General features: G+C 46.1%; 1 protein-coding gene across 1 annotated transcript; it reads right to left on the bottom strand.

Moving 5' to 3' along the window:
• Nucleotides 1–347: 347 nt before the first annotated feature.
• MYOZ2 (myozenin 2) lies at nt 348–22,957 on the bottom strand. Its single transcript, XM_066384462.1, has 6 exons — nt 22,772–22,957; nt 22,101–22,189; nt 11,824–11,993; nt 8,922–9,054; nt 5,669–5,852; nt 348–786 (listed from the first exon to the last, which is right to left on the bottom strand). Exons 1-6 carry the CDS (start codon nt 22,942–22,944, stop codon nt 552–554), a joined length of 984 nt encoding a protein of 327 aa, XP_066240559.1. The 5' UTR covers nt 22,945–22,957; the 3' UTR covers nt 348–551.
• Nucleotides 22,958–23,197: the final 240 nt, after the last annotated feature.

Below are 23,197 nucleotides of genomic sequence, written 5' to 3'. Positions count from 1 at the left end.
ACCAATGACTCAGAGCATGCAGAAGAAGGCAGAGTCCTTCAAAAGTCGTGAGGACATTTGGTTCAACTGGACATGCTCATTCATCACGGTCACCAGGATGTACCCAACCCAACACTCTTCTGTCAATGTCTGTATGTCACCCTCCCTAACTCTAATCCCTTAAGTCAAATGTGAAATCTTGACTGTGTTCAGATTCTCAACTCCCCATGAAAAGAGAATTCGGGACGAGCTCACCACGAAAGGAGAAAGGATGGAAAGCCCTTTGTGGTCGGTTCTCTCGGACTTCCCGGGTTAGAAGCCTAGATGCTTCAGACTGGGTGGAAAACAAAATGAGGAACGAACACATGTGAGTTACACAGTTTTTAAAACAAGAGCATGAGTTGTTTATTAGTACTTTGATCTGAGGTTGAAAGTGAATGCCATTAGAGGAAAACTGCTAAGTGGCTATCGCTACTGACAGAGAGTGCGAGAGGCTTCACCAGTTAGTGGAATAAGGAAATGGCAACACTCGTGTTCAGAGGTTTCTGGGGTGCATACAACTTCCGGTTTGTTCATAGGTCTTCTGATTCCGGCACCGTGGGGTCCTCTGTAGGCTCAGTGGTGATCACTATCGGAACATTCTCAGAGATCCACCCCTTAGGAGTCCTGTTAAAGGACCGTCTGCCAGAAAGGGGATTGGCAAAGGCCATGAACCTGGAATCCGTTAGAAGGAGTAGCTCAAAATCTGGAACCTTGAATTTAACCATTTTTGATGCTTTTTCAAAACCTCCAAATGGGGTGGCAACTCTAGAGGAAATGGGAGAGAAAAAAAAGTAACTTAACTTTTAAATGCATTTACTGGAAAGTAGAACACAACTGAACTCAAAATTTTATGGACATAGTAGGCCACATCCTCAGTATGATTTTCAGCTTTTGACCTCTGAGACAAACATTTCCATGTAAGGACCATGCCTTGATGATAAGACCAATGCTTGATAACAAACTGGTGTGAAGGGACTAATCTCACCTATTCTCTGTACCTGAAGATTGTCACCAACATTTCTTGCCTTTGGAGTCTTTGCTCACAATGTTGCCTGAATAAGATACTTCCTCCATGGGTCCACTCCACCTGCGTTTGGCCTGTGGCCTGCAAGCTCTAACCTCTCAACAACTATCCCAGCCCATCTTCCCTTCCTGGGCCAGATTTCAGTGGCCTGGGTTCTCTTACGTCAGCCAGTCAGGGCTTATTTTGTCATTCATCTGAGAATTCAACCAAGAACTTGATCATCACTCAGGTGCTCTGTGACAGTAAATGTCACAAGGCATAATAATGGCGAAAGCTGTCAGGGGCAGGGTAGCATGCACCTAGCCCCGGTTCCAAGCGCTTCTCAAACGACGTTGGTACAGGAGTCACCTGGGGCCTCGTTCAAGTACAGATGCTCACTTAGTCAGCCCAGGGTGCTCCTGAGAGCTGTGCCTCTGACCAGTTCCCGCGTGATGCCCGTGCCAGTCTGTGGCCCGCACTCTCAGTACCAGGGCTTTCCAGGACTGTCTCATTAAGTCCTCAGAGCAACCTTAGGAGTTGGTCCTACTAATATCCCTTCTGTGAAAGATGACACTGAGACACAAGCCCATTACGTGACTTGCTCAAAGTCATCCACCTACTATGTTGTAGAACCGGGACTTAAACCCAGGCCCCCGGACTCACTGGAGTCATAGCCCTCTAACTAAGCCCTCGTGAGATCATTCTCAATGAGTACTGGGCCTTCTGAACTCACTTTCTATATACAGTGGGTTTAGGAATGTCCACCCACTTGGGCTGTGTCTGAATAATGTCAAACCCTATGGCTGCCCCACCCGTGATGCTGCCATCTGACTCTGACTCCACGCCCCACTTTTGGCCATTCGATCTAACGAAGAGCCTCCGTGACTCAGACTTGATCCCGTACACAAGTGAAAGCCATTGTGCCTGGATGCCCAAGATGTCCAGGACAATGTTCAATCATTGCAGAAATGCACCACAATATATAAAATGGTTCGTTCACTTGCTGACACACTCATGTATTCATCCAACAAAAGAAGCGGTTGCTCAGGGTAGCTAGACACTCTGCTACATGCTAGGAATGCAAAGCAGTCTTCACTTCAGCGAGCTCACAGAGAAGTAAAGCATGAAACACCAACAAGAGGGAAAGACCAGCCTGACCAGGTGGTGGTGCAGTGGATAGAGCATCGGACTGGGATGCAGAAGACCCAGGTTCAAGACCCTGAGGTCACCAGCTTGAGCACGGGCTCATCTGGTTTGAACAAAGCTCACCAGCTTGGACTCAAGGTCGTTGGCTCGAGCAAGGGGTTACTCGGTCTGCTGAAGGCCCGTGGTCAAAGCATATATAAGAAAGCAATCAATAAACAGCTAAGGTGTTGCAACATGTAACGAAAAACTAATGATTGATGCTTCTCATCTCTCTGTTCCTGTCTGTCTGTCCCTATCTGTCCCTCTCTCTGACTCTCTCTCTGTCTCTGTAAAAAAAAAAAAAAAAAAAAAAAAAAAAAGAACCAAGAGGGAAAGACCAGCCTGACCGGGCAGTGGCGCAGTGGATAGAGCATCGGACTGGGATGCGGAAGACCCAGGTTCGAGACCCCGAGGTCTCCAACTTGAGTGCAGGCTCATCTGGTTGGAGCAAAAGCTTACTGGCTTGAGCCCAAGGTCGCTGGCTCGAGCAAGGAATTACTAGGTCTGCTGAAGGCCCATGGTTAAGGCATATATGAGAAAGCAATCAATAAACAGCTAAGGTGTTGCAACATGCAATGAAAAACTGATGATTGATGCTTCCCATCTCTGTGTTCCTGTCTGTCTGTCCTGTCTATCCCTCTCTCTGACTCTGTCTCTAAAAAAAAAAAAAAAAAAAAAAATTAAAACAAAAAAGAACAGCTAAGGTGTTGCAATACAAAAGAGGGAAAGACCAGCAGGTCGAGGAACCGGATAGATACTCTGAGGGAAGAAGACCCTGAGACAGCTGCCTGGGGTCAAAAGCACCAGTCTACCTGGGTACTCAGGAAACACTCGCTCAGCTTGGAGCCTGAGATAAGGACCACAGCAAGGAGATCTGCAGGGCCCAGAGCAAGATGAAACTGCAGTAGCCCTTGTTCAAATGTGTTAAGAACAGCCAAGCAGGCCCTGGCCGGTTGGCTCAGTGGTAGAGCGTCGGCCTGGCGTGCAGGGGTCCCGGGTTCGATTCCCGGCCAGGGCACACAGGGCAGGCGCCCATCTGCTTCTCCACCCCTCCCCCTCTCCTTCCTCTCTGTCTCTCTCTTCCCTTCCGCAGCCGAGGCTCCATTGGAGCAAAGATGGCCCGGGCGCTGGGGATGGCTCCTTGGCCTCTGCCCCAGGCGCTGGAGTGGCTCTGGTTGCGACAGAGTGACGCCCCGGAGGGGCAGAGCATCGCCCCCTGGTGGGCGTGCCGGGTGGATCCCGGTCGGGCGCATGTGGAAGTCTGTCTTACTGTCTCTCCCCATTTCTAGCTTCAGAAAAATACAAAAAAAAAAAAAAAAAAAAAAAGAACAGCCAAGCAGACACAGCCCGGCATCAAGCCCAGCATGGCCCTCCTCAGCGTGGGGCCGCCCCTATGGCCAGGCCGCCAGCCCTGGGGGGTTTAAGAATACATGGCTTCCACTGGACACCAGAGGCTGGCCTTATGTGTCAGGATTTAGGCTGAATCGGGTCTATTGATCGTATGTTTATGAAGTCCAGAAACGAATTGGACTCATCTGTTTATTTTTTTCTGCATTACATCAAAGAAGAAATGTGTCTCAGCCCCCGAAATCCAGTATTTAGATTTGGGTATTAAGGGTATTACTTTTTCCCTTTTTTTGTCCAGTTCCCTGCTGCGTTTCCCTCCCAATTTGGGGTTCATTTTCTTCTCCTGTAAATGAAAACATTCCTTTCCGTCCCGTTCACAGTCTCCCGCCCCCCTCCATAGACCCGGGGCAAGCTCGCTGTTTGGAAAGCCATGTTTTCTTGTCTTTGGCACCCTCGAGGCTATATCCTGTTTGTCGGAATTTTTTATTGCCCTTGGATTCCACAGTAAAGAAAGTCCAGTCACAGAGATGTGGCGTTCAAAGGGAAACCGCTGGTGGGGTAGCTCAGATCCCTGAAAACAGTTTCAAGTTCTAGTCAAACGTGGTGAAGCAAAAACTTTCCATTTGGGAACAGTCTACCAAATTCAACCATACATCCCTGTTAATTCCCACAAAAATTCCCCAAACACAGGTCTGGCTTCACACGATCTGTACACTTGACCATCAATGGAGCGAGTGAAAATCCTGTTCCACTCAGATTCACAGTCTGTGGATGCTTTCTTGTTGATTTTGATTGATCAGGGGCGGGATTGCATTTGTACTAATTCATAGTGCTGGACTTAGAACACACCCTAATGATTATTGAGTATTCTATCAGGGAAAGAATGTTGTGAAATGATTGCATAGAAATTAAAATAAGTTATTCAACTAAATATGTAGCATATGTAATATATATATTTAAAGGTACTTAATTGTATGATCATAGAATTCATTTTACGGATGAGGAAATGACCACAAGGAGCATGAAGTGACAGAGGCCACACAGCTTTCTGAAGCCGGTCTAGAAATCTCGCTCCTCGTTAAATTTTCCTCATACGTAACATGGGTTTAATATCGTATTATTTAAACATAGTACAATATTTAAATAGTGTATTTAAAATGAATACAAGAATACAACGTTGTATTAACTACGGGCTATTTTGAAGTCATGATTAGATGTCATTATCTGCCATTATCCATGCTGAATGTGTCTAAAAGACCGCTTCCTGCCTAATATACTTCATTAACAGTACCTAATAATTATGTTTAATAGTGTGGGGCCACCAAATAATATTTTACTCTTCACAAAGGACCTTGGGAATATTTGAAAACTATTTCTCTCTCTCTCTCTCTGCTGTTCTCATTTGTTTTTGTAAACATGAAAAAAAAACATGTATTAGAATAAAGTCTTTATATAATAATACTGCATTATTTAAGAACAAGAAGGAAAGCCCTGGCCAGTTGGCTCAGCAGTAGAGTGCTGGTCCGGCATGTAGAAGTACCGGGTTTGATTCCCGGTCAGGGCACAGAGTGAGAAGTGCCCATCTGCTTCTCCACCCTTCCCTTTCCCCTTCTCTCTCTTCTCCTCCCACAGCCATGGCTTGAATCTATTGAGCAAGCTGGCCCTGGGTGCTGACGATGGCTCCATGGCCTCCACCTCAGGTGTTAAAATAGCTCGGTTGCCAAGCAACAAAGCAGCAGCCCCAGATGGGCAGAGCATCACCTGGTAAGGGGCTTGCCAGTCGGGGCATATGCAGGAGTCTGCCTCTCTGCCTTCCTGCCTCTCACTTAATTTAAAAAAAAAAAAAAAGAAAAGAAAGAAAAAGAAAGTGAAGGAAAATTTGTACTTATTACTTTTTAAAAAAGAAAACGTGTAATCATGATGTGAGGAACTATGTTTCTGGTCAAAGTATCTTCTCATAATCTTGAATAGTTTGATACAATAAAACCAAATATGTTCCCAGCACTCCCCCTCCAGGCTTAGGGATGTTCTATCAGGGTTCAGTTCTCCGTGCTGTGACGCGAGAACCGGGCCAGAGCCCGCCGACTGTGTCCCCCAGGAGAAGGGACATACCTGTTGAAGCTCCTGTAATCGGGCAGCTCCACCCTTCCTTCGGGCTTGAACAGCTTAGGGTACAAAGCCTCTAGAAGCTCCGGGTCGCTGCTAATGGCCTGCTCCCAGGGTGACTGGTAGTACCTGGGGACAGCGGTGGTGTTGAATCTTTCGGGAGGAATTTCCTTCAGAGGCCCAGAATAGCCTTGGGAAAAACAGAGCAAGGGTGAGTCAACACGGAGCGCCTGAGAGGGGCCGAGACTCCACCTGACCTCTTACCGTGTGCAATTGCCACGCAGAACACATACATGAAGGACGCATCCTTTCTATGACTTCTCAGAAATGAGTGGTCTGAAAGTATGTCAACCGTGCCGAAGAGCCCCTTGAAAGGAGTTTTTCAAAGAAACCACTACCTTAGTATGTGTTTATTTGCTCAGGGTAACTATTCATTTAATTTTTTTTTTTTTTAACTAGGCTCCTGACATTAATTTATCCCAGGGGCCTTCGCGATCACAATGCATGAATTTGAAAATGTGTATTGAGCATCTGCTGTGGTCCAGGCTCTCAGGAAATAGCAATGAAGACAGAACGTCCCTTGTCTGGGAGTTAATTTGTTGGAGGTGATGCTCAGGTCTCATCTGTCTTAAAGTGCTGAGTGGTTCATATGATGTTTAAGCTTCAAAATGGCGAAGTAATTTGCATCCATGGCTTTTGTCAGGTCCTGGTCTTCTTCCTCTTTTTTTTTTTTACATTAATTAATTAATTTTTTGTATTTTTCTGAAGTGAGAAGCGGGGAGGCAAACAGACTCCCGCATGAGCCTGACTGGGATCCACCCGGCATGCCCACTAGGCGGTGATGCTCTGCCCATCTGGGGCATTGCTCTGTTGCAACCGGAGCCATTCTAGCGCCTGAGGCAGAGGCCATGAAGCCGTCCTCAGCGCCTGGGCCAACCTTGCTCCAATGCAGCCTTAGGCCCGGTTCTTTTTAATCCCCGATATGTCTGTCCTGCGTTTGCTCTGTCCCTGAGGGTTCCTTTCCTATCTCCTCCACATCTGGTATCACCTCCACTTACACTCCCCTGGCGAGAACTTGCTATTTTCCCCAAGTGGCGTTTAAGTATCACCCCAAGGCCTTGGCATAAAGTTCACACCAACTTCCACACGCAGTGAGTGACAGGCTTTGCATCTTCCGGGCCTGGCCCTGCGCTCTCCATCCACACGACCACACTGCCTGACCATGACGGTCAGGTAGTCTCTCCCCACCAGCCAGATCCTGCACCCAGCCCACCCCCCAGGGGGGGGCCTCCTGCTCCCCGTTCCCCTGCGCACTCCCCCGTCTCTGAGAGTTCCTGTTCCGTCCGTCAAACCATGCCTCGCCTCTCTTCACCCTTGGCAGCCACCTCTGGGCAGTTCTTGGCCGTGGTAGTGTCATCTCCTTCTGCTGGCCTCCACCAGCAGTCCCTTTGTCAAGCCTCCTGGTCTAGACTTGCCACTTGAATACTGGTGTCACTCACAGTCCCTGGTTTATACTACACATTCTTCCCAGAAGATTTTTTATTCCTGGTTCTGATGGTGACCCACTATTTCTGTTCAGATGAATTTCCCATCGGCACATTTCCAGCCTGTCCAGACCTAGGTGCAGCTGTGTCCTAACACATCCTGCTTCTATCCCGTATGGTTGCCTCAGCAAACGGTGGTGCTTTACCCTCGGATGCCCGAGACAGAAACGTATCCCAAACTCCCCCTCAGTCCCGCAACAAGGCCCTAAGTATCACCAACCACACTTCTTAAGAATGCCTAAAACAGTGGCTCTCAGATTTTCTGCTTCTGAATCACCTTGGGGACCTATTGGAAATGTTGACAGGCATCCCAATGTTAGGGCTTTTCCCTCCGGGGATCCGGCTTCTGTTGACCTCATGGAGGACTCACAAATCTCATGCCCGTACTTTGCAAGGAGCAAACTGGGAAACTGTGCTCTAGAAAATTCCTTCTGTCCTCCACCTTTTTAATGATGACTTCCCTGGGTCAGGCCCTGCTCACCCCCTGCCTGGCCTCTCACAATGGCCTTCATGTTCACCCTTTAGTTCTCAACCACCACCACCCCAAACTCCAGATACCTTCCACACGGCTGTCCAAGTGACCTTGTAACGGGAAGGCTTGATCATGTCACTCACCTCTCCAGGACAAAAATCTAAACCACTCAGCATGACACCCATGTCCCCACCAGCCTGTCCTGCTTCACCTCCTGACAGTCCACTCTCACATTTTCTGTGTAGAACCGCTGATCCACTTGAAGCTGTCATCCCTTACCCTTCCTCCTTGTTCCATGAGCTTCCTGGTCCTGCTCTGGGCAACTCCAGCCACCTGCCAGTTCCTATGCAAGCCCTAGCTCGAGGGGGCCTCTTCTGCATAGCCATTCCTGTCACCCTGGGGAGGTCACCTATCCTGCATCTGTCCTTCGTACGGTGTGCATAACTCCATGATCCCTACTATCACCCTATGTTCCTTCTTCCTCTCCGAAAGCCGATCGGAGGTCAGGCATCCAGAACCTGGAAAATTGTCTAATTTCATATTTTTTAAAATTTCTTAAAAATCTCATTACCTTAATACAATCATTTTATTTTTTGTGTATTTCCCTCAGTTGGCCTTCACCCCTCCTAGACAAAATGATCACAGAACGGTACACTGGGTACCAGGCCTGGCTTTAATCTCCACCAGTCGATACTGATGCCTAGCCATGCGTCACCTTGGTTTCTGAGTGTGTGAAATGCAGGTTGTAAAACTACGTTGTGAAGTCATCAGGATGTGAAGGAAGACACACACACACACACATATCACAGCACGTCACGCATGTGCTGTTTAATACAAATAGAATTCCCGCATAACTACAAAGTTCTTCACTGTGAAGGTAACAGTGGATGACCACCAAATACAATGGGCCATCTGAAAGAACAGGAGCCCACTGGCAATGCTTGGCATGACTCCTTTAGGTCTAAATCTTTACCCAGACCTTGAACTTTACCCACAGACAAACACAGGTTGGGCGAAAGCAGGCCTACAGTTTTTCATAGGGAAAATACAGTAATGAGTAAACAGAAATACAAGAATAAACACTGGGTTCTGTGTACGTACAACTGCCAACCCACTCAGCCTCTGTGTGTGCTGAGGCAAGTGAGATTACTCTGACAGCACACACAAAGGGACCTGTGTGACTCGAGTCAGACACTTAAATGCACAGCAGTGTTGTTGTTCTCTTGGTGAGGTGATGAGTTACCTGGTGCAATGCTTTCTGGATTTGGGGGGGTCCTCGGATCTGGGGTGTTGGGAGGGGTAAACGGGGCTTGCAGTGGGCCACCACCGTCCAAGAGGCTCTCGTCCAGTTTCCCGTTCTGCATGGCGAGGTTGTGCTGTATTGGTCAAAAGTAAACTCTGGTGAAGCCTCCGAAATATTGGACACACCAGTAAGACAGACATCATATGGGCTAGCTTCCATGCATACATTTAGGATGTAAATACAATGTTGCAACATTGTTGCATGGGGCCTCAGTCATTTACATGGTTGTTGTTTGAGCTGCTGAATGAGAAATTTTACTTAAATCAATCTAAGGTTTGTTTTATGGTGGCAATTTACTTCACAACAATTAACTGAGTCTTACTGCACACCAGGTCCTGTGTCTAGGGCTTTGTATCAATTATTTTATTCACTATTCACAATATCCTTATAAGGTGAATCCATTTAATTCTTAAGTCTTTACTCACATAGTATACAGCATACTGGTCAAACATTTGGGTTAGTCATCATGACATTACTTTTTATTCATAGTTGGGATTTAATTAGACTCTTTAATATGTCTCATTTTAAAATTGAATCTGATATTAGAATAGTAGTCCTGTGTAACAAAAAAAAAATGTTCCTTACATTTGTAGAAGGAAGACTTTGAGATTTCTAGAAAATAAAATGCTTAAAAGATGTTTGTCTTTTTCATTTTAGGTGAATTTATTTATTATTATAACTTATAATTTATTCTATGGCAATAATAAAGCACTTTAACAGAGAAAATAGACATTGTAACAGGTTACATCCTCAGACATGTGACTAGACCTTAACTCTATAATAAAACATGGTTTTACTTATATATGGGAAATATGTGTGTGTGTGTTTTTAAATAAGCCAATCTATGTATATAAGAAGTATATAAAGTCAAATTATCTTTTAAACTTAGAAAGAAAAAAATTAGTAAAAACCATTGCAAATAAAGATCAACCTGGACTTTTTTCTGTGTGACATAAGCAGAAAATATTTTAAGGCCTTTTATTTTTATATTTATAAGGTGATAGAGCAGGGATTGGGGACCTTTTTGGCTGAGAGAGCCATGAACGCCACATATTTTATTTTATTTATTTTAAAAAAAATTTTTAAGATTTTATTTATTCATTATAGAGAGGGGAGAGAGAGAGAGAGAGAAAGAGAGAGAGAAAGTGGAGGAGCAAGAAGCATCAACTCCCATATGTGCCTTGACCAGACAAGCACAGGGTTTTGAACCGGCAACCTCAGCATTTCCAGGTTGACGCTTTATCCACTGCGCCACCACAGATCAGGCCGAACACCACATATTTTAAAATGTAATTCCGTGAGAGTCATATAATGACCTGTGTACATTACACATTATCCAATAAAAATTTGGTGTTGTCCCAGAGGACAGCTGTGATTGGCTACAGCCACCGGCAACTATGAACATGAGCGGTAGGAAATGAATGGATTGTAATACATGAGAATGTTTAATATTTTTAACGTTATTATTTTTATTAAAGATTTGTCTGCGAGCCAGATGCAGCCATCAAAAGAGCCACATCTGGCTCATGAGCCATAGGTTCCCGACCCCTGTGATAGAGTGAAGTGTAATTTGACATTTTAATACTTATTTATAGCTTTATAGAAACGTAAAGATAAAAGACTATGTTGTCCTAAAAACCTAACTACTTACCATAATTCAAAGCCATAAGTTAAGGGCCTCACCTGAGGTGTTCTATAAACATAGTCAAAGTTGTTTTGTTATTTCCCCAATAAAATGAATACATAGTCAGAACCCTGAGCATATTTAGTTTGGTCTTAGTTCAGAATAACAGTTTAGAGTATAACTTCCTCTTTCCCAATAGCATTTAAGATTTCTAGGGATGTCACAAAGTCCCTGCTTACTCAATAGATAGGTGACCTTAACAGGACAGTGTGGATTCTCTTGCTCCATATCCTTTTGTCGTGACTTAAGAGAATTTTAATGATCACGAACCTCTTGTCTTATCTTCCCTCAAATGCTTACTTTCTTCACCCGTTCCCCTTCTCGCCTTTTTGTGTGGGAAGCCGAATCGTTCACCACCCAGAGCTTTAAGACCTGCCCGCGCTCAAGTGATGGGTCCTCACCTCTTTGTAGGGAAGCTGTGGCCTGTTGTGACTGTGTGGGTCAAAGAAGGTTTCTGTGGCTTGAATCGGCCGGTTCCTGGGCAGCAGGATTACGCCCCCCCCCCCCCCCACGGCCGCCCCACCGGCACTTATATTTTCTATTTTTAAAATGATACTTAATAGTTTGAGCCAATGGCATTGATCACCAGGGAGTTTGCTTGGTTGTTTACTAGCTTCTAATTTTGGAAACCTTTTGTCCAAAGAGTTTTTTCCCTTGCTGGTTCTGTGGTTCATGAGGTACCAGAGGTCCCTGCATGATCGGAGTCCGTGCTTCAGGGGACCATGTGTGTCTGCAGGTCCTAGGCTCCCCTGGGGGCGGGGGATGTCCTCAGATAAACGAAATGCTCCTACTTGCTCTGTGGAGTGCTGTGTGCCCTGAGAGGGTTTCCACCCCCAATGTTCAACCAGCGGCAATAAGACAGCGTTAACTCCCAGTACCAGGACCTCTGCTCCCCACCCAGCTCCCAGCAGAACAAAGAGTTTCCCCTGCCAAGTCCACAAGCTCACCATGTCCCTGTGGAACTAGAGAGATAACCCAATCATACACAATGTTTCTTTTGTTTACCCACCAAAGCCACTCAGTCATGAAACAAAAGAAATCTATCAGGATCAACAGAGAGAGAGAACAGACATAGGCTACTGGTTTGTGGACCCCGTCGTCTGTATCTATTTAGAAACGCTGCCCGTTTATCTAGAGACCAGATCAAGGTTTACCTACATCGATCTGCGCTTTCGTCTCATACTGGTAGTTTTCGAACGTGTACTTGTCCGACCGTCTCTGCCGCATCTTGAACAGCCGGGCGCCGCGGTTACTGAGGTGGGACAGTTCTTCCAACATGATGTCCCTGGGGATGCTGACCTTTTTGCCCAGGTCCATGCCGTCCACGTCTGGAAAACGACATTGATGTGCATGAGAACCCCAAGGTAGAACATTTAGTTGCTTGGCTAAATTTCACCGCTGGTGGCCTGCTCTGTGCAGGTGTGGTGTCAGGGACAGGGACCCTTCCCTCAGGCTGCTGGGGACGGGGTCCTGGCTTCGCCACTTTCTAACCATGTGACCATAAAGAGATATGTTCCTTGTGGTTTCTACACCTCAGCACCCTCATCTCTAAGACGGGGCTCGTAGGAATAAGACCTACCACACAGGGTCGAAAGAAAATGCTTGGTATAAAGAATTGGCAGGTACGGGGCACGGAGGAAGAGAGAATGAACGTGAGCTCCCGTTTCCAGCAGGAGACTTGCGTCTTTCCACCCCAAGTGTGTTTTCAAACAGCACGGCTTAGAGGTCCCTTCCTGAGCTCCGGGTCGCTCCCCCTCTTTCATGCATCTGCCTGGCTGTCCCTGTCTCTAGAACGCCCACCCTCCAGCCCATGTTACCCCCTTCTCTACTGCCTTCTGCACCCAGCACCGTGGAGCCGGACCGGCTGGGAGCAGGTGATGAGGGCCGAGAAAACGGTCCTTCCCCACCCAGCATCAGAGCCTCTTCGCGAACCCCTAACGTCTAATGGCTCTGCTTGCAGTCTCTCGTGCCTTTGATGTATTCCCGCGGTGCCGAATCGCAGGGACTCAGTTCCGTTTTACTTATTCTGTGGTTTGAATTTTATTTGTGTTTTCATTTTTGTTGTCCTCATGATTCAATAGAATGGAACCCCTCTAGAAATCAGAAAGATAACAGGAAACTCTCCAAACCTTTGGAAACTAAGTAACAACACTTCTGAGTAATCAATGGGTCAATAAGGGCATCTTAGAAGTAAAATAGTTCATTGAGCCTAATTAATGGAAAGGAGAGTAGAGCCTATCAAAATGTTTGGGACATTGTTCACACAGTACACAAGGGACAGGCATAGCACGAAAGGTGTACGTACATTAAAAAAAACCAAAAAGTGGAACAGTCTCAAACCAATGATCTAAGCTACTACCTCAAAAATGGAGAAAAATAAGAGCCAAATGAACCCAAATCAAGCTGAAGTAAGGAATAAGAAAGATAAGAGCAGGAACTAACAACAGAAAACCAGTAGACATGGAGTTGGTCTGTGAAAAGAGCAATAAAATGGACGATTTTCTAGCTACACTAACACAGAAAAATAGAAACCCAGAAGACACAGATTACCCATATCAGGAACAAAACAGGTTATCACTACAGACACTGCAGACAGCAAATGGTTGGTAAGAGACTACTTCACACAACTGCACAGACATGGACAGAAATTTGAAAATAGGAGAAAACTGACTCCGTCCTTGAAAAACACCAAGTACTACATCTCACCCAATGTGAAGCAGACAATCTAATTGCTTCTATATCCACAAGGCCACTGAATTTATAAATTCAACCTGTCTCTCAAAAAAGCATTCCTCAGAGCTGGATGGAGTCACTGGAAAATTCTACCATTTCAGGAAGAATTGTCACCAATGCTTCACAATCTTTGCCCGAAAACAGAAGAATAGGGAACACGTCCCCATTTCTCATGAAGCTAACATGACCCTGACACCAAAACCGAACGAGGGTGACACACAGAAAGACCAATACCCCTCACGCACATAGAAGCAAAAGATCTTCAAAGAATGTTAGGGAACACAATTCAACCATACATAAAAATAATTCTACCCCCTGAGCAAGGAGGGGTTTATTCCAGGGAAACGAGACTGGTTCGATATTCAAAAACCAATGGATCTGACCCCCCATCAAGATAACAGGCTACAGAAGAAGTCACGTGGCTGTACCACGGGATCTAGGGCTGGACAACGTCTTGTTAAAGTGGACACCGAAAGCACAGTCGATGAAAGAATAAACTAATAAGTTGGACTTTATCAAAATTCAAAGCTTTAATTCTGAGAAAGAGTATGTCAATGTCAAGAGGATGAAAAGACAAGCTACCCAGTGGGAAACCCTCTTTGAGAAACACATATTGGACAATAGGCTAGGCCAGTGGTCGGCAAACTCAGTAATGAACAGAGCCAAATATCAACAGTACAACGACTGAAATTTCTTTTGAGAGCCAAATTTTTTAAATTTAAACTCTATAGGTAGGTATAGTTTTATTAACTTAATTAGGGTACTCCTAAACTGGCCTTTGCTAAAAACGTCCTCAATCTGATTAAGCCGCATGTGGCTCGCGAGCCACGGCTTGCCGACCGCTGGCTAGACTATATAAAGAACTCTCTGAACTCACCAGTGGGGAAAAAAAGCAAACAATGCCATTAGAGCGTGGAAGAGACATGTCACTGAGAAAGACACACAGATGGCAAATAAGCGCATGAAAAGATAATCAAAAACCACTATTCAAACTAAAATGAAGACTTGCACTGAGCTATCACTATATATTAATGGCTGAAATGAGTCCTAGTGACAGCATCTGATGCCGGGGACGGTGTGGAGGAACTGCGTCCCTCACACGCCGCCCTGGGAATGGAAAATGGCACAGCCACTTGGGAAAACAGTTCAGCAGGCTCTGTTTTAACCAAACACAGAACTAGCAGCATTACTGGCTTTTCTCCCAGTGAAGTGAAACTTATGTTCACACAGAAACCTACATACAAATGTTCACAGCCGCTTCATTTCTTAACAATAATAAAAAACCAGAAAGTAGCCAGATGTACTCCAGTAAGTAAATGGTTAAAAAAAAACCAAAACACTGGCCCGTCCACAGCAGGATACACAGCCATAAAAAGGACAAACTTTGATGCCTGCACCACCTGGGTGTGTCTACAGAGAGTTACACTGGGTGCAGAAAGCCAGACTCAAAGGTGACATGCTGCGTGATTCCATTTATATAGCGTTCTTGAGATGAAAAAGATGTGTGTGTGTTATATATATACACACACACACACTCTCTCTCTCACACACACACACACAGAGTAGTGAGTGGCAGGAGTCTCTTGACTATCTCAAAGTCTATATTCTGGTTGGGGTCCTGTGTATTTGTTTATGAGATGTAATCATTGGGGGGAAAGGTCCATGGGTATTATTTCTTACATTTGCCTGTGAAACTACAATTATCTTAAAATGCAATAATTATCTTAATGAAGAGCTATCAAGCCATGAAAAGACACGAGTGACCTTTCAATGTCCACTGCTCAGTGAGAGAAGCCAGTCTGGAAAGATTTCACACTCCCCAGTGTCCACAGGTAAAAATGTTCAGGGATTCTGTGAGCCGATACTTAAACTCTGTGAACGCAGCCATTATTAAGATCAAATTATGTAAAGTTAACAACTAGATAAATTATAGTAACAACAAAGCAAAAAAATACTTTCTAAATCATTGACTACTTTTTGCTATTATCTGTGTTCTTTTTGTGTGTATGGGTATGTGAGTGTGTGAGAGATAGAAACAGAGAGAGGGAGAGACAGGAAGGGCAGGAGATGAGAAGCATCAATTTGTAGTTGCGTCATTTTAGTTGTTCATTGCTTGCTTCTCATATGTGCCGAGATGGGGGTACGGGGGCTCCAGCTGACCCTTTGCTCAAGCTAGTGGGCTTGTACTCAAGCCAGCAACCTCAGGGTTTTGAACCTGGGATCTCAGAATCCCAGGTCGACACTTTATCCACTGCTCCAACCCCAAGTGGAGCTATTATCTGTGTTCTTGATGTTATTTATAGCTAATGTGTCTGTTTGGCGGAAACTAGATAATGTCCTATTCCTGCACATCCACCTCTCTTCTCAAGTCTGCATGCAGCAGCTCTTTGAAATTGGCCATGGTGGGAGTATTTCTACCACAGAAATTAGCCAACTCTACAAACCAAAGCATCCCCTACCCCAAAGGACCAGTGGTCAACTGTTTACTAGCATACTAGTAGACACAGGCATATGTTAAGTCAACATATTTTGCACAAACAAATAACAAAAGACATAAAATAAATTCTCCAAGGCTTTCTTCCCTTCCCTTCCAATGGTGACACCTGTGATGTAACCAGAGCAGGAGTCCCAGACCCTCTGCAAGGGGAGAAGCTAACGTATGGACACTCTCATTACTTAAACCTCCAGAGTGAAGAAGGCTGACAGCCGGGCACCCGGAGTCCAAGTTCAGCTGTTCCCTGCCCTTTCCTGCAAACCCCCTGCGCAGGATCTCGGCTGTGTATGTGAGCCAGATGCCTGATAAATGATATAACTCATGCAGCATACGCATCCTTGACGGTTGTCTTTGTTGCATTAGATCATCTCTTGAAAATAAGATTGCCAGGCATTCTTTCCTATTGCTGTCATTGATCCTGACCCAGAACTTCCCCTGTATTCTTCTAATCATTTCACAGGACTGCACCTATGATATTATGATATCTTGCTTCTCTTCCAAGGAAATCAGGGATTCTCTTTGAATAGATATTTAACTATAAAAGGGTATCGAGCCCTGGCCGGTTGGCTCAGCGGTAGAGCGTCGGCCTAGCGTGCAGAGGACCCGGGTTCGATTCCCGGCCAGGGCACACAGGAGAAGCGCCCATTTGCTTCTCCACCCCTCTGCCGCGCTTTCCTCTCTGTCTCTCTCTTCCCCTCCCGCAGCCAAGGCTCCATTGGAGCAAAGATGGCCCGGGCGCTGGGGATGGCTCTGTGGCCTCTGCCTCAGGCGCTAGAGTGGCTCTGGTCGCAACATGGCGACGCCCAGGATGGGCAGAGCATCGCCCCCTGGTGGGCAGAGCGTCGCCCCATGGTGGGCGTGCCGGGTGGATCCTGGTCGGGTGCATGCGGGAGTCTGTCTGACTGTCTCTCCCTGTTTCCAGCTTCAGAAAAATGAAAAAAAAAAAAAAAAAAAAAAAAAAGGGTATCGACCTACACCTTGAGGGTCTTGACCAAAATCAAATTAATTTCCATTAAAACACCCCACAATCTTTAATCCGCTAGAAATATTAAATAATTATTACCGATATTCCTTCTCCGTCGTATCCTCAAAGGTACAATATTTTTGTAGTTAAACCAAGATTTTAAAATCTTGCATTCAAAGTACATGTAACTCGATTTCTGAGTATCCCTTCCTTCCATGTTGCATACGGGGGAGCCCCACGGCTGTAAGGATGGAAAACCGAATGGAAAACCACATGTTCTTGGGAGAACGCCAGTCACCATTAAAAATGGGATCAGTTCCTGTTTCAGATCTTACTTCCTTCAATGACTAGTCCGATGCTTAGACACTAGGCTTACATCCCTCCGGAAGGAAACTTAAGTAAAATTTGCATAGATTCACATTCTGAAACTAAGTCAACCCACGTTTCCGTGGGCCCGAGTCGTTCTGTATTTTTAATCTGAAACGTTGATCTTCCCAAAGTGACACAGGTTGTTTTAGGCCAGTGAAGCCAGTTCACACTTTGTAAAGATGCCTGTTTACAAACGATGGACGTGGTAAGACGAAAGATCTTTTAAAACTACTCCCCCATGGAACCCCCCGCAGCTGCAATTCGGGCGGAATGGGCAAAACCAGAACCAGCTGCCGGTGGCCTAGTGGCTTCATTTCATAGTCTGACAGAGGCTGAGAGGCTCTGCCTCTCCCCACCCGCCAGCACAGGACTGTCCACAAACGACTGGCCCAGGCAGACGGAATACGAATTCATGAAACGCACATCGTGGCATAATACAACATAGTATATAAAAGCTAACAGTGCACACTGGGACTTTGCTAAATCATGCCGAAAACATGATCAATGATAAAAAGTGTATTCATAATTCTTTTCCTACAGTAAAAAAAAAATGATATTGCAATCCATCTGGGATTTTTTTTTTCCTTCTTTTAGACTTCTTCACTTTGAGGTCTCAGGCTATTTGATAAAGTTCTCAAAAATGTACTGTGAATTAAAAAACACTGTCATTTAACGGCTGTGTAACTCTATAAACATTTGAGAAAGGAGATGACAGGTGGCCTGACTGACACGAACTGATGAGACAGAATCGTTTAGGACGGGTTATAGGATGTACACCTAGACCTACGGGTGACCAAGCCAACAAAGACCTTGGGATGATGGAACCATGTGGCTAGACTTACACATGGTCCTTTCAAGTGTGATGTAAACTGGAATTAAGCCAAGTTCTCTGCTGCTCCTTTCCGGGGCCTTACTCGAGGGCCAGCGTCTAAGGCATGCCTAGGACATCGGTGAGTTCACAAGGTATTATTGCACACCAATTTTCCAAATAAAACATCCTTTCTTTTTCTTCTCCTTCTCCTTCTTCTTTTTTCTTTTAAGAATTAAGAGAAATTTTAAACTGAAGGAAAACTAACAATGTTGTACACTAAAGCATCAGGTTAAATTCTCTTTCTGCCTCCAACTGTTTGATTGGTGGGATTCAAGGCCTTCCCAGCGTCCTTATTTTGATATTGATGACTTGATTCATGACTGTGTAAGGTAGGCTTAGCCAGGAAAAGGGTCTTCACCTCATCTTTCATCTGAAATTCAAGCTTTTTATCCTTGTCCTTTTCAACGAGCCCTCGTCACGTACACCGATGTCATCACTGCCTTTGTTATTGTTGGCAACACCAGCGCACTGGCGTTTGACTTTGGCACATTGCTGAGTAAAAACAGGAGGATAGAATCTGAGGATCAGGCCTGTGGGCACACCCAGCCTCCTCCTGGGCAGCGAGGAATTCGAGGTGTGGTCCAGACCCGGGGCTCCTGCTACCATACCCACCACCGCCCTCCACCTAGATCTGGGCTTCCTGTTAACCCTTTTCCTTAACTCACAAACACCGTCTGCCCGGTCCTCTTCTGGGTACTGGGATAAAGCCCTTCACCAGTCACGAGGGGGAGGGGAAAACATAAACAAACAAACCAAAAAACGAACAATGAAACACACAACGCCCCCACAGAGCTCAGGTGAGGAAACTGAAGGGTGATGGAAACATCTTTAGAGACCCAGGGGTCCTCCAGATCTTGGAAGCTCTCCTGCTGAACGGTCAGTGATACCTGTGCCCGCAATAAGGGACAGCACAGTCCTGCAGTCCTGCTTTTCTCGTGGGTATTTCCTCTCCAGGTCCCACCCCTCTGCTTCTGAACAAATACTGGGTATTTGCAGCACCTCTCCTGCCACTGTATTCCCCCTTCTCCTTCTCTCCCCTGTCCCCTGCTGTCTCTGAGTCTCAGAGTTCCTGAGAGAGGAGGACAGTATGGAGAACAAACAGGTCCCACTCGGGTAAAGAGCCACCTCCCCAGCCCCCACAACTCATTCGTGCACAGAGAATGGCTAGACACTCTTGTGTTTCTGTCTTTTAAAGGAACACAGAAACCAGCCGGCGGCTCTGACCCTTCCGCACAGCACGCAGAGATGTGGCACAACAGGAACCCAGGACAGCGCTCACCATCAGCTCTGCTCCTCCTAAGGCAGGTGCCTGGTCACGATGCCGTGATACCAAAGCAGAGGGGGCGTCAATCCACATGCACCACCTTAGTGCCAGGGAACCCCTTGTCTTAGTTATTTGTGGGGACTGTGGTGTGTTTGCTTCTGGGACCCAACGTGACACCAAACGTAATGGTCCATCATGAGTAAGGATTTGGGGTGGGGTTAGTTGAGGCGAGGAGTGTCCATTTTTACCCAGTTCCATCTATCCGGTTTCGTTCAGGTGTTTCGGTCCATATGGTGAGACTTTCTCAGTAATTCTTTGAGGGTATTTCTCCTTAAGGTGGGATGAGTGCTGTGATGTAAAACTCTCATTTTTGATTCGGGTCTCTCTCTACGGATTGACCCCATGGGCTCCCCCAGCTGTGGTGCCCCCACTACCGGGGCTGGACTGAACTCCCATCTCAGGTTTCAAGGACGGCTCGGTAGGCTGTCTCCTCATCACATGCCACTCCCCTGCAAGGCTACATGTTTGTTTGTTATTTTGAAAAGGGACACAAAAATGTAGTTATCCTACTACCAAAAAAATAACTAAGTAAGTCCTGATACACATGAGAAGAAGGGCTTTGGAAACATCCTTCCCTGGTTGTTCCGATAAAGGATAATCCTGTCCCAATTTTTCCGAAGGGATCCAATAATTAAGACTGAAACAGTTGGATGCTCGATCTTAAACCTTCTAGATTTGTACTGTGGTGACGTGTTGGGAAGTCCTCAGGACTGTGCTCAGGGGGGTCTCTCTGTCCCCTGCCGGGCCTCATTTCTGCAGCCTTAGAAAAACACTAGTCCCCTAGGCTCCGGGTCCCTACACACCGCGTCCTATGAGAGATAGAGATGTCCCCTAGAACAGTGGTCCCCAACCTTTTTTGGGGCCATGGACCGGTTTAATGTCAGAAAATATTTTCACGGACCGGCCTTTAGAGTGGGATGGATAAATGTATCATGTGACCGAGACAAGCGTCGAGAGTGAGTCTTAGACGGATGTAACAGAGGAAATCTGGTCATTTTTTAAAAATAAAACATTGTTCAGACTTAAATATAAATAAAACAGAAATAATGTAAGTTATTTATTCTTCCTCTGCGGACCAGTACCAAATGGCCCACAGACCAGTACCGGTCCGTGGCCCGGGGGCTGGGGACCACTGCCCTAGACGATGTCAGAGGAAGCGGGAGGGGGATGATTGAAGCTGCTTCATCAAGTGTGGCAGCTATTTCACGTCTGTGATGGTCCCTGTGCTATCTGGGATCCCTGAGCTCCGGACTAAGGCCAAGCATGTGACTCCACTTACGGGGCCAGGACTCAGGCCTTGACCGGGAGGGGGGCTTCCGGGGACTGGCCGCAGCCAGGACCTGCTGGTGCCGACAGGGCCATTGAAGGTTTTCTTTCTCCCCCAAGATATAATTGTGTCGTGTTACATTTCAGAAACAAAAGTTATGCTATATTTAAAAATTAAAGATACTCAGGCCCTTTAAACTGGGAATTCACTACATGGCTCAACGGATTTATGATTCTGATGCAACGAGAAACTGACAACTTATCTCAGGTCTGGTTTTAAAGTAAATAATTCAGTCTCTAAACCCAAGTGGCCATCTGATTTTTTTTTTTTTTTTTTTTGCCATGGGGTCAGAAAAACTATAAGAACAATTTCAAGTAAGCTACCTGAAGCAGGAAATACATAGAACCATGTCATTTTTAAAGAAGCATGTATTTTTGAGACTCTGGACTGATTTCAGGTCTGGAATCTGACGGAGAGTTATTCTCATTTAATCCCAAGCTCCTCTGACATCATCACAAAACACGGGAACCGCATTGCGTCCTGCGTGCTGGTGGTGTCTTGCAGAAAACAGAAACGTTAAAAACGCAGGGTCCATCACCGGAGATCTGGCGGGGACGGCTCAAAGCAGCCCTTCGCGGGATCTGGATACTCTACTTATCCTTGGCTGGTGACCAGAGCCGAACTTTCTTTCTAACCACAGCACCATGGGCAGAGCATCGCTTTCTGGGGCTATATGCTGGAACTTACAGAAAAGGGGAGCCCGGATGATCGCCTCACATCTCATTTAAATTGGAAATGTTTTTGAATCATACACTTGCAGACTATAAGAACTTTATATCTGTCCCAGAAATGAGGAATGAAAGATTTCCACCCAAAATATCTTGGTAAATTAAGTACTTGGTAGGATGACCAGTGTCCGGGTTAGAGAAATTATACAATGAATATGAATTCGAACCTAACAGGTTTTGTAAAAAAAAAATAAAAAAAAAATTGATGTTAGAATCTTAGTTTGAATGAATGACTTATGTAATATAAGGGAAAATGAATCAAGATTGCCAGGTTGGCTGAACAATGAAACCTGTCCATAGAGGGGAAAGCAGAGTTGAGGGTGACAGTCACTTCTATTGAGCAAGGCCAGCCCTGCAGAATGTACATCAGCTGTCTTCAGAGCAGTTGTTCATCTGAAAATAGCTTCCAGATGAGAAAGGGTGACGACAAAAGGGTTAGTTACCATAGGCTTCTCCACACACACACACACACACACACACACACACCCAGAGCACCAGGCCTGTCTGTCATGACTGAACACCGAGACTTTGAGGGACATCAACTAGAGACCAGCAAACACGCTCAGAAAGGACCCATGTTAGTGCTGAGTGACCATTCATGCAACAGAGGGGTTTTGATTGGTACCATGTCCATGGATTTCCTTCATGATGGCAGAGGCTTGTTGCTTCCTCTGCTTCACCATGGTGCTGTGTGACAACATGGCTTTGTGTCCCCTGTAAAAAAGCAAACAAACAAACAGACATGGCTGAAGCGCTGTGAGGAGGACGTCATGGAGAGTGTGTCTACCATCACCCTTGTTGAAAGAGAGCATCTTTGTTCTATAGGAAGACTTTACTATGGCCTCCTACTGAAAGGCTCTCAGATGCACTCCCGGTGTGGTGACAGGGCCTGCTATTCACGGGTGGGTGGCTTCCCCGTGAATAGGGGCGATGGTCACCCGTCTCAGGCTGGGTCTTATCTACACAACAGTACAATGACCATCAGACAATGAGAAACAGCAAAGGAGCTGGCCTCTGTCCCCTCCCCCTATTCTCTTCCCATCTATTTTCATCTGTCATTGTCTCCGGACCGGCCCCTGCGTGTCCCAGCGTCCCCGGGACATCACTTCCAGCAGACTGTAAGCATGGAGACAGGATACCAGCTTCATTGAACCAGAACGCTTTGGTAAGGGTACGTTTTAAAATTGGCATCAACAGCTGTCCTTTTAAAAGCAAAGAATGCCCATTGGTGAGTCACGTCCCTGAACCCCCTCGGACAAGTGAGCAAAGAAACCTGTTAGAAAATGACACACTCACCTTGTTCTCCAACGGTGCTTCCCGGCAGGGCGCGTCTGGATTTGTGGAGGAGAGGCCTGGCGGAGGGATCCGCGCGTGGCACTCGGGCTGATGGACTTTATCCTCCAGCCGGAGAAGGCATGGTCCCTCGCTCTGGCTCCAACGGGGACTGAGCCTTCTGAAGAGACCGGCATGCAGCTGACATCAACCGACTATATATAGCACCGCATACTTCAGCTACTCATATCTTCCTGGCGGCCGGGAGGGCCGGAGAGAGATTAGGCTGTGTCCATTGTGTCTCTGGTCTGCGGGACCGCTGAGCGCGCACACACAGAGGGTTTGCGGACCGCCTTCTGTTTGAAGAGATGGGGGCCGGAAGGGGTTTTCTAAAGGTTAAGATGCGGCCTGAAGACAAGACGCACTTGGATGAGAACAGGTGGGAGGTGG

This window comes from Saccopteryx leptura, chromosome 1 (assembly GCF_036850995.1).
Source record: "Saccopteryx leptura isolate mSacLep1 chromosome 1, mSacLep1_pri_phased_curated, whole genome shotgun sequence".
NCBI lineage: Eukaryota > Metazoa > Chordata > Mammalia > Chiroptera > Emballonuridae > Saccopteryx > Saccopteryx leptura.
This window is presented reverse-complemented; position numbering and strand designations above follow the sequence as displayed.